Source organism: Ranitomeya variabilis, chromosome 5, assembly GCF_051348905.1.
Source record: "Ranitomeya variabilis isolate aRanVar5 chromosome 5, aRanVar5.hap1, whole genome shotgun sequence".
NCBI lineage: Eukaryota > Metazoa > Chordata > Amphibia > Anura > Dendrobatidae > Ranitomeya > Ranitomeya variabilis.
Window position 1 is genome coordinate 249,067,208 of NC_135236.1, and position 11,543 is coordinate 249,078,750.

An 11,543-nucleotide genomic window follows, 5' to 3' on the forward strand; every position below is an offset into this window, starting at 1 on the left:
GAAGATTTTAGAATAATACATTGAATACACAGGATTCGGCAACCGCGACCAATTAGCGAAGCGTGGTTCAAATCCTGCGCGAATTCGCGGCCGGACTGCGCCTGTCGCTGACTTTTCGCAGCCGGACACGCAGTATATAGCACAGCCACGTAGTATATAACAGCCCACGTAGTAAATAGCACAGCCATGTAGTATATAGCACAGCCACGTAGTATATAGCACAGCCACGTAGTATATAGCACAGCCACGTAGTATATAGCACAGCCCACGGAGTATACAGCACAGCCCACAGAGTGTATGACAGCCCACATAGCATATAACACAGCCACGTAGTTTATAACAGCCCACGTAGCATATAACACAGCTCACGTAGTATATAACAGCCCACGCACGCAGTATATAATACAGCCCACGTAGTGTATAACACCCCACGTAGTGTATAACACAGCCCATGTAGTATATAGCACAGCCCACGTAGTATATAACACAGCCACGTAGTATATAACACAGCCCACGTAGTATATAGCACAGCCACGTAATATATTGCACAGCCCATGTAGTATATAGCACAGCCACGTAGTATATTGCACAGCCCACGTAGTATATTGCACAGCCCACGTAGTATATAGCGATGTGGGCATCATATCCCTGTTAAAAAAAAGAATTAAAATAAAAAATACGGTAGTTATATACTCACCTTCCGTTGGCCCCCGAATCCAAGTGAAGCATTTACCGATGCTCCTCGCGCGCTCCGGTCCCAAGAGTGCATTGTGGTCTTGCGAGATGATGACGTAGCGGTATCGCGAGACCGCTATGTCATCATTCGCGAGATCGCAATGCATGGAGAGGTCACCGGAGCGTCGCGAGGAGCGGGAAAGGTCTGTTCTGGATCCGAGGGGCCGACGGATGGTGAGTATATAACTATTTTTTTTAATTATTATTTTTAACATTAGATCTTTTTACTATTGATGCTGCATAGGCAGCATCAATAGTAAAAAGTTGGTCACACAGGGTTAATAGCAGCGTTAACGGAGTGCGTTACACAGCGGCATAACGCGGTCCGTTAACGCTGCCATTAACCCTGTGTGAGCGCTGACTGGAGGGGAGTATGGAGCAGGCGCTGGACACTGACTGCGGGGAGTAAGGAGCTGCCATTTTCCCGCCGGACTATGCCCGTCGCTGATTGGTCGTGGCTGTTTTGCTGCGACCAATCAGTGACTTGGGATTTCCGTGACAGACAGAAGGACAGACAGAAAGACGGAAGTGACCCTTAGACATTATATAGTAGATTTTACAAAATACCTGTATTTGGCAAAAAGGAAGCTTGTATATTTTGAACTGTCAAGACATTTGAATATGCCAACTGCCATTGTGTAGCATTTTCCCAGCTGTGACGCAGTAGGATGGGCTGCGTCAAGACATCTGCTTGACACAGGCATAGGGTGAGAGCATCGTCCTTCAGGTATCCTGAATGCCCACTCCTCTGTTCACTGAACCTGACAGGACACCATGGAGGAGCAGAGCAGAATACAACAGAAGATAACCTTTCTTTAGCTGACTGAGACTGAACATTTATCTTGGCCAGGCTGCCAGGTTTATTGGAGGACAAGATAACAGAGCTGCTGGACAAACAATACAAACTGTCTTTGGCCAGCCCAGGCATTTCTGCTCAATCTGACAAAGTCATCTCAATATCTTGAGTATCCTGAATAAAAATGTATGTATTGCTTATTCCAGCAGCTGCATGCCGTCCTCCACTAAACCTGTCAGGCTGACTGAGATTAATGTTCAATCTCAGTCAGCTGAAGAAAGGTCATCTTCTTCTGCTTCAGTCTGCTCCAGTCCTCCTCTGTAGGGTCCTGTCAGGTTCAGTGAACAGAGGAATGGGCATTCACTATACCTGGCAAGATGATGCTCTCACCGGTAGTCTGTCTTGAGCAGATGTCTTTTCACTACTCATCTTATTACTTGACAGCTGGGATGGCTGGGAAACTGCTATGCATGGCCATATTGACAGAAAAATAAAAAAGTTATGTCTCTGGGAAGAAGGGGAGCGAAAAACAGAAATGCAAAAACGAAAAAGGGCTCCGTCATGAAGGGGTTAAACAAAAGGAGACACAAAATAAAAGGGCTAGAGAAAGTTACAGACCAGGGTAGTAATAAACTCTAACTGGCAGCCTCCAGTAGCTCCAGGAGGTTTAAATAGGGAGTGGCATCGCCCAAGGCTCAGCAGGTAATCAACACCATGCAAAGACATAGACCAACATAAGCAGAGTATGTTAAAAAAAAGTTGTTTTTTTTACATATATTAGTGTATTTTAAAGGGAATCTGTCAGCAGATTTTGCTATGTAATCTTAAGACAGCAGGAGAAAGGGGCTTAAACACAGATTTCAGCGATGTGTCACTTTTGTAACTTTATGCTGTTGTTTACCTACATTGAAGGTTTTATCAAGAGGAAACTATCACTGCCGGGACTATAGCTCACAGGACTGCTAGACTGACAATTTCCCTTCCTCTGATAAGCAGCTCACTGTCAATAGACAATGTACATAGAGTCTTGTAGTGGGTGGGGGCAGCTTTCTGAGCTCTGCTGCATCTAAAAACTCTGTCACAACTGCTGCACCCAGTAAACTAAGTGATACATTGTTGGATTCAGCTTCTCTTTTGCAACATTATGCTGCTCTCAGATGAGGTAGCAAAAACCTACTTACAATTTCCCTTTATGTCAGTTTATCTTATTTTGTTTTTTACACATTATTAGCAAGTGTAGTTGAGTACAGTTGTTAAAACATAGGGATCCCGTGAAAAAAAAAATTACATACTACTCTTTATGCCTTTTTGACTTGGAATGTATTCATTTTATAATGTCTTATAACAATTTGTGATGATCTGCCTTGCACTACAATAGCTTTAAAATATATATATCATATAAAATATATCCTAAAGTGCATATATTGCAATGTCTTTCTGTAATGCAGGTAAACTTACTGGTATGAATGAGATCACAGAGCGATTGTCAGTGTCTGAGACATATCAAAGTGACCACATCATTGTACAGCGAATTACATCTGCTGCTAACATGAACCGTGTTCCTTGTGGTGCAGATAAAGAGTACAGGTAAGAAGCAATGGAACAAAATGAAAATAAAAAAAAATCCTAATAAAATTACAAATATATGTACACCATTAGAATCATGGCAAAGCATAATAACAGCATCCTGTGAAGTAGCCTAAAAAAATAAGATTTTAACCAACTCCTCAGCCCCATTTTATTGCGCCATACAGTTTAAATAAAAAATGCAGTGAAGAGGACCTATTAGGCCGGTGTCACACCTAATGTATCAAAATATGGTCCGTTTTCTATGACCGAGATACGCCGAAAATTTCCTGAACAGTGATCCGTATTCAATGCGAGGATGCGATTTTTTTTCTCCAAAAATTATCCGTGTGTCATCCGTATGGCCGACAAAACGGACATAGAATGGATCCATGGGCTCAAATATTTGGGAAAACATGAATACAGTCTATATATATATATATATATATATATATATATATATATACACTCACCGGCCACTTTATTAGGTACACCATGCTAGTAACGGGTTGGACCCCCTTTTGCCTTCAGAACTGCCTCAATTCTTCGTGGCATAGATTCAACAAGGTGCTGGAAGCATTCCTCAGAGATTTTGGTCCATATTGACATGATGGCATCACACAGTTGCCGCAGATTTGTCGGCTGCACATCCCAAAGATGCTCCATACAAGGCAGGATGGATCCATGCTTTCATGTTGTTTACGCCAAATTCTGACCCTACCATCCGAATGTCGCAGCAGAAATCGAGACTCATCAGACCAAGCAACGTTTTTCCAATCTTCTACTGTCCAATTTCGATGAGCTTGTACAAATTGTAGCCTCAGTTTCCTGTTCTTAGCTGAAAGGAGTGGTACCCGGTGTGGTCTTCTGCTGCTGTAGCCCATCTGCCTCAAAGTTCGACGCACTGTGCGTTCAGAGATGCTCATAGGCCTACCTTGGTTGTAACGGGTGGCGATTTGAGTCACTGTTGCCTTTCTATCAGCTCGAACCAGTCTGCCCATTCTCCTCTGACCTCTGGCATCAAGAAGGCATTTCCGCCCACAGAACTGCCGCTCACTGGATTTTTTTTCTTTTTCGGACCATTCTCTGTAAACCCTAGAGATGGTTGTGCGTGAAAATCCCAGTAGATCAGCAGTTTCTGAAATACTCAGACCAGCCCTTCTGGCACCAACAACCATGCCACGTTCAAAGGCACTCAAATCACCTTTCTTCCCCATACTGATGCTCGGTTTGAATTGCAGGAGATTGTCTTGACCATGTCTACATGCCTAAATGCACTGAGTTGCCGCCATGTGATTGGCTGATTAGAAATTAAGTGTTAACAAGAAGTTGGACAGGTGTACCTAATAAAGTGGCCGGTGAGTGTATATATATATATATATATATATATATATATATATATATATATATATAATCAGAGCATCTACACATCAAAGCCTCCTGATGATCCGGTTTTGGTGAAACGCGTTGAGGCGTACGAAACATCATCTGTGATAAGTATCGGTCCCACCCTCTGATTATCATGGTTATTATCTAAGTATATGCCATCTTCGGCTGAAGACTGGCAAGTTTGTGCTGTGGTAATTTGTGCTTTGCCTGTTTGTATACATTTTACTGTGTTACCATGCCTATGGATCTCTAGATATATATCATTAGGGCATTCCAGGGTCAGCCTTCGGTGAGTGGGGGCGCCACATCCGCTGTCAAGTAGGGCGCCAACCCCCACAGCCAGGCAGGGCACATATCAGCAGAGGTAGTGAGGTTATATTTTAAGCACGAGCACTTTTTTGTTTTGCACATTGTCGTTTTTTGTCCGTGTATCTCACCCTGCCACAAACAAAGCCTGTATAGGTTAAACCTGCCTATCTTTTTCCTGTTCAGTATCCATGAGGTTATAAATGTGACACTTATGTCAGGGTTTGTATCAGGAGACATAGGGTCAGCCGGCGGTGAGTGGGGGCGCCATTCTCGTATGTATGTTTAGGGTGCCAACCTCCACTGATAGGTAGGAGTCCTTAACAGGGGTTGTCTGGCAGGGGTATTTAGAGTGCACGGTTGTGTGTTCTATGTGGTTATGGTTATCTGGTTGTAGTTGTGGCTTGGTTTTAATTGGATTTTAATAAATTGTGATATTTTTATCTGTTATCATTTGGATTGAAGGTAATTTGGGTTGTCATATATTGTTATTCTTACCTTTTGCTGTATATCAGCTCAAGAAAACATATATATGTCAGTGAGACACATATATATATACTTATATTTCATACAGAGCTAGATAGCAGAAAAGCCGGTAATTCAATTGCCGGCTTTTGCTGTCTCCTTATCAAATCCGACAGGATATGAGACATGGGGTTTACATACAGTAAACCATCTCATATCCCTTATATTTTACATATTCCTCACTAATAATGTTAGAAGTGTCTGTGTGTAAAATTTGGGAGCTCTAGGTGTTAAAATAAAGGGTTAAATCATGGAAAAAAATGGCATGGGCTCCCGCACAATTTTCTCTGCCAGAGTGGGAAAGCCAGTGACTGAGGGCAGATATTAATAGCCTAGAGAGGGACCATGGTTATTGGCCCCCCTGGCTAAAAACATCTGCCCCCAGCCACCCCAGAAAAGGCACATCTGTAAGATGCGCCTATTCTGGCACTTAGCCACTCTCTTCCCACTCCTGAGTAGCGGTGGGATATGGGGTAATAAGGGGTTAATGTCACCTTGCTAATGTAAGGTGACATTAAGCCTGGTTAATAATGGAGAGATATCAATAACACACCTATCCATTATTAATCCAGTAGTAATAAAGGGTTAAAAATACCCACACACATTATGAATAAAGTATTATAATGAAATAAATAAACACATGGGGTTTTAAAATCTTTATTGTACTCTCAATCCAACTGACGACCCTCATTCTTCTGAAAAAAAAAGGAAAATGAAAAAACAACAATATCCCATACCTGTCCGCCGTACAGTCATGTCCCACGATGTAAATCCATCTGAAGGGGTTAAATAAATTTACAACCAGGAGCCTGCTAATGCAGCCGCCCCTGGCTGTGAAAACTGAGGAATGAATAGAATGCAGCTTCGTTGACTTGCGGTGTTACGCCCCCTGGTGGCATAAACTCATATGAACCATAGCGTGGGAATTTTTCTGAATATTTCCTTACGCTACAGTTCATATGAGTTTATGCCACCAGGGGGCGCAGCACTGCAAGTCAACGAAGCTGCATTCCATTCATTCCCCAGTGAGGCCCCTGCCCGCGAGGGCTCACAATCTACAAGGGATGGGTGAGGATACAGTAGGCAAGGGTAGAGTTGGTCGTGCAGTGGCTTAGTCGACCGGTGGTTGCTGCAGGTTGTAGGCTTGTCAGAAGAGGTAGGTCTTCGGGTTCTTTTTGAAGGTTTCCATAGTAGGCGAGGGTCTGATATGTTGTGGTAGAGTGTTCCAGAGTAAGGGTGATGGATGCGCGGGAGAAATCTTCTATGCAATTGTGGGAAGAGGAGATAAGAGGGGATATCTTGTGAGGATCGGAGGTTGCGTGTAGATAAGTACCAGGTGACGAGGTCACAGATGTATGGAGGAGACAGATTGTGGATGGCTTTGTATGCCATGGTTAGGGTTTTGAACTGGAGTCTTTGGGTAATGGGGAGCCAGTGCAGGGATTGACAGAGGGGAGAGGCCAGGGAATAGCGGGGGGACAGGTGGATTATTCGGGCAGCAGGGTTTAGAATAGATTGGAGTGCCTCTGTAGGATGTACTTTCAGTTAAATTAAAATATATGAAAAATGTCAAATGTTTCTAAACTCCATATGTAATTGCGTATATTGTTCGGCCTGTGTTAATCAGTTGTTTTCCTAATACAGTGACACAGATATTCCAGAGGCAGAGCCCACATGTATAAGGTAGTGGATGCATGGTGTGTTAAAGAGTAGTGCATAAAGTCTTTAGAGGTTTTATTCTACCTTTCTTAAATTATGTTCAAAAATCACATGGTTTTTTTTAAATTAGGATTAGGAATTAGGATGAGATTGGCAGTTACCAATCTTTAGAGTATTACAGATACTATCACAAACTACAGTTAGAACATTAAAGCCAATAAATAACACTGGTTTTCTCAAGAAAATGCTTCCAGTAAATATATTAAGCAGTAAATAAATAGCAGGAAAAATGGCAGGTGTAAGGTGCTTTCACACTGCATTCTAGCACTTGTTTGTTGGTCCCGTTTGGGCTTATGTTCAAAACACACCCATCCCCGGGATTCCAGCGTATACACTAATGCGGCCATAGACTATATTGGTACCGACCGAGTGAATGTGCACTCTTTCGTGCTTCATTTTCGGGTATCTACGCCTAATGGAGGCGGACACTCTGATGTAGTAGACTTCTCCAAATTCATGCATTTGCAAACAGTAGTCAGTCATTTCAGGATTCTTGCATCTCGTCAGTGCTAAGCAGTAGACTAGTTGGCTAGGTTAAAGCCTTTCAAGCCTTTGATGGAGGGTCTACTAGGTAAAGTAGGAGCCTGCCAAACTGGCTTAGGAAGTGTTAGAGACCATCCAGTGCTCCCTGAAAAAAAAAGAAATATAAATAGCCTCCTCAAAGAAGAAGAGAACAAGGTTCTTACATCCACCTATTGAAGGCAGGAAACCGAGAAGTCAACATTGACCCCTTAAAGAGGGGTATATAAATATATGGCCAAACCAGAATCTTCTGTAAAAAGAAAGTAGTTCTTCTTGCCCCTATTTGTATTTCGTGGCTGCTCACATCTGCCTCTGACAATCCTCTTTTGCAGATTCTGTCACATTTGGCCAATAAAATAATATTCATGCAGATGCAGTACTACGTTTTCTGTCAAAATACCACAGAACTCTGATTGTTGATTGCTTCCAACCAACCCTGTGTCTCCTCTCATACTGCTGTTTATTTCTCCTGTTCTGCTTCCATCTCTGTAAATACATTGTCTATAACACAGTACTATGCTATTGGAGGAAATATATCCATATGTTCTATATACACACACAACTTTGTTACTAATATTTGTAATGTCTCCACAGATTTGCCGCGAAAACAGTGTCCAGTGGAACCCTCGTCCTGGTGACCTTAACTCTGAAGGATGCCACTTCTGCACTGCTGACTATCAATAGCGAAAAAATGGTGATTGCAACCATGTTAGCAAAGGACATTGTCCAGGCCCTTGCGCAGTGATCAGTTTGCACTTGATTACGGAACAGGGCACACTTGGTTTTGGTTTAATATTTGCACTGAAATAACTGTAAAGATCAGATGCTGCGCGACTTATAGAGCATCTACCATGCTGATAACACTAATTTATAGGTTAATGTGTATTTATAAAACCATCATTGGAAAATCTTGAATTTATATGCCTAAATAAGAGGGAGATAAAATGGATATTGAAAGAGATAAAGACACTGTACTCATGTGACCTTAATTTTAATTTGCCTCGGAAATGTTATTATTAATAAACGTAGAACAATGAATGGAGAACCAAGTATCTTTATGGCATATTGTTACAATTATAGTTGTCTTTATATATTCAGAATTAATACAATGAAAGAGCCTCTTAAAATATTGTATTTACAACTTCTTTAGTGTACCCTTCAATGGTCCACATATTGGTTGATTTATAACAATATATTGATATACAGTAGTGAAGTTTTAATATTAAACAGTTATTCCTATCATCATAGATGAATATTGTCAGATAGCGCTTATAAAAAGAAGTACTTTTGCAATTTACTGCTTATAAAAATATCCAGCCATTCTTAAAATATTAACATTTTTCTTTACAGCTCGTTACCTAGGAAACCGACCACTGCTGCTTTTAAGCACTACGATGAAGCTGGGCAGGATTAGATGGGAATAGCAGGCTCCCACGATTCTTGGCAGCTTATAAACAGTGTACACATGCTCAATAGAAGTGAGACTGTAAGCACTGTGCATATTCTGCTTTAGCAGCGGTGGTCGGTTTCCATTGTTACGAGCTGTAAACAAAAGTGAAAATGTCTCAAGAACGGATGTAAATTTTAATAAGCAGTAAATTGCAAAATTGCTTGTAATTACAAGCACTATCTGGCAATATCCATCTATGAAAATGGGAGTAATTCATTAATTCGTACTGGGATGAGTATTGTCTGCTAAAAGTATAGTAGCTTGAGATCATATCATATAGATCATATAGTAATTAATTCAGTCAGAAAATCAGGTCTGAAACTTGTATAACTAAGGGTAGGTACACATTCCGTTTGTGTCCACTGCCAGGCCTATATGCTCAGGAGGTATGTGCCCACCAGTGGCCACAGTCAGGACTCATAAGGGCACACTATAAAAAAACAAATGTTTCTTTCACCTTAGCCCTCTGTATAGGAGTGTGCAGTGTTCTGTGCTTTTCTATATAGTTACATAAGCAGTATGCAGGAGTACATCTGTCAGATGGAGGCTGAAAGAACACACTTTATACCTCTATCTTTAGAATGGAAGTATAGCAATGTTATTGTTATGTTGTACTATTAGTATACATGTAATACTGGACAGTAGTTAAAGCCCCGAGCCAAGTGCTCCTGTCTTCTGTATGAGGCTGACACATAGGACGGCGGCTTATCTCCTGGAGAGCAATGCAATCGGCAGTCCGAAAGTGGACATGAGCTATCAACATCTCTCCCGACCACCAGTCGGCCAACGTTAGACTGTCAGCCGGGTCCGCTGCTATTAGTCTAATGTGTATGGGGCCTTTAAAGAGACATTGCTAAGGAGCCAATTGTTACATCCATTTGGGTGTTTTACTAGTGAATTATCCAAGAAGAAACACCATTGTAATTTGAGACATTTTAACTGGAGGGCCCACTGTATACATTTCTCAAAAAGATATTCGTGTGATGCTGCATTCTGTATATTCAGCACAATATACTAGTGAAAATTCTAGGTAGTCAATGCATTAAGATTACATTACTGAGAACAGCTAGTGCTTCTATCTGTGCTGTGCTTCCATGACTGTAGACAGCTGCGTTCTTAGGCTATGTGCACACGTTCAGGAGTTTTTGCGTTTTTTTGCGTTTTTTTCCGGCGATTTTCCGAATAAAAACGCTAAAAAAAAGCTTACATCAAGGATCCTATTATTAGAATGCAATCCTCAATTTTTGTGCACGTTGCGTTTTTTACCGCAAAAAAAAAAACGCATTGCGGAAAAAAACACAGCATGTTCAATAATTTTGTGGAAGATCTCCGGATTTGCCACTATATAATATAGTAGTGGAAAGCTCTGGAAAAATCTGCATTAAAAAACGCGATAAAAAAATGCGATAAAAACGCGAGCGGATTTCTTGCAGAAAAAGTCCAGTTTTGTTCAGGAAATTTCTGCAAAGAATCCTGAACGTGTGCACATAGCCTTAGCGACACAATATTGATAGACACACTGATGGGATGTGATACCGTGACAGTAGGACACTGTTTAACCCTGGGGTGACTCTTGTGGCTTCTTACTGTTTCCTACCCTGTGTACTGTTTCCAGTGTAACACTATAGTTTTATTTATTAACATCTGTCAATAAAGTGAACATGAAGACGCATAAGTGATCTGTGTCATTTTTTTTCCAAAATTATTTATGATAGACTTCCAGTTTCAGATAAAAAGTTATACACTGCAGTCAATCATTACATTTGGTAGCTGTAGGAGTTGCTTTATGTTCAGCAGGAGCGCACCAGGCCTCCCAGGCTTCCGGTATTTCTGATTGATTGACAGTTCTGACCATCGGCAATGTTGTGCTGCTGGCACAAGCTGTGTGGTCGCTCATGCTGCTATATGACCCAGCTTTGCCAATGCAGCATCAGAGGAGCCCACTTACACTGATCAGGAACTAGCAATGTTATATGGTGACTCAGCCAGCTTCAGACCTGCGCTTACAAGCTCTATACCAAATAGCTTGTAAACTCTGCATATATTGGTTCAACACTGCTAAACTGGAGTGGTGGCTGGTTCTCTAGGCAACAATACAATAAATTTAAAAATCCCTCTGTCCTTGAGAAAGAGGAATTTTAATAACAAATAAATTATTAAGTTTCTTGTTTTGATGATCATTTTGCAATTTTAACTGTATATGAACATGAAACTAATCCTTTAATTACTTTTCTATCTGCATAGCTGATAGACAGGGAAAGGGAAATGAGCCAGTCAGCCAGTTCATTTATTACAGCATTACACAGCATTAGTGATGTGCTGACACAGAAACCTTCCTCCCATGTTCTGCACAAGATAGAAGTGGAGCTGATATGACTGGGAACCAGAGCTCATAGCTGAAGATCTTGGCATCTCTGCAATAGATTAATATATTAGTTACATATACAGTAGTGTGGTAGTTCGGCTGCACACAGAGGTAGACACTGGTACACTGCGGCTTTAAGAACTTCCTTTGGTTTATTATAGGCAGCATAA

General features: G+C 41.3%; 1 protein-coding gene across 5 annotated transcripts in view; it reads left to right on the top strand.

Moving 5' to 3' along the window:
• Nucleotides 1-10,683, top strand: part of AP3B2 (adaptor related protein complex 3 subunit beta 2) — a 136,176-nt gene extending 125,493 nt beyond the window's left edge. For 3 of the 5 annotated variants that reach the window (XM_077263991.1, XM_077263990.1, XM_077263992.1), the window contains 2 exons: nucleotides 2,980-3,118; nucleotides 8,153-10,683. In XM_077263991.1, coding sequence (XP_077120106.1) covers nucleotides 2,980-3,118; nucleotides 8,153-8,303 — 290 coding nt within the window. In that variant the 3' untranslated portion in view covers nucleotides 8,304-10,683. The remainder of the gene's footprint in view (nucleotides 1-2,979; nucleotides 3,119-8,152) is intronic. The other 2 variants (XR_013215677.1, XM_077263993.1) reach the window with 2 other exon arrangements.
• Nucleotides 10,684-11,543: the final 860 nt, after the last annotated feature.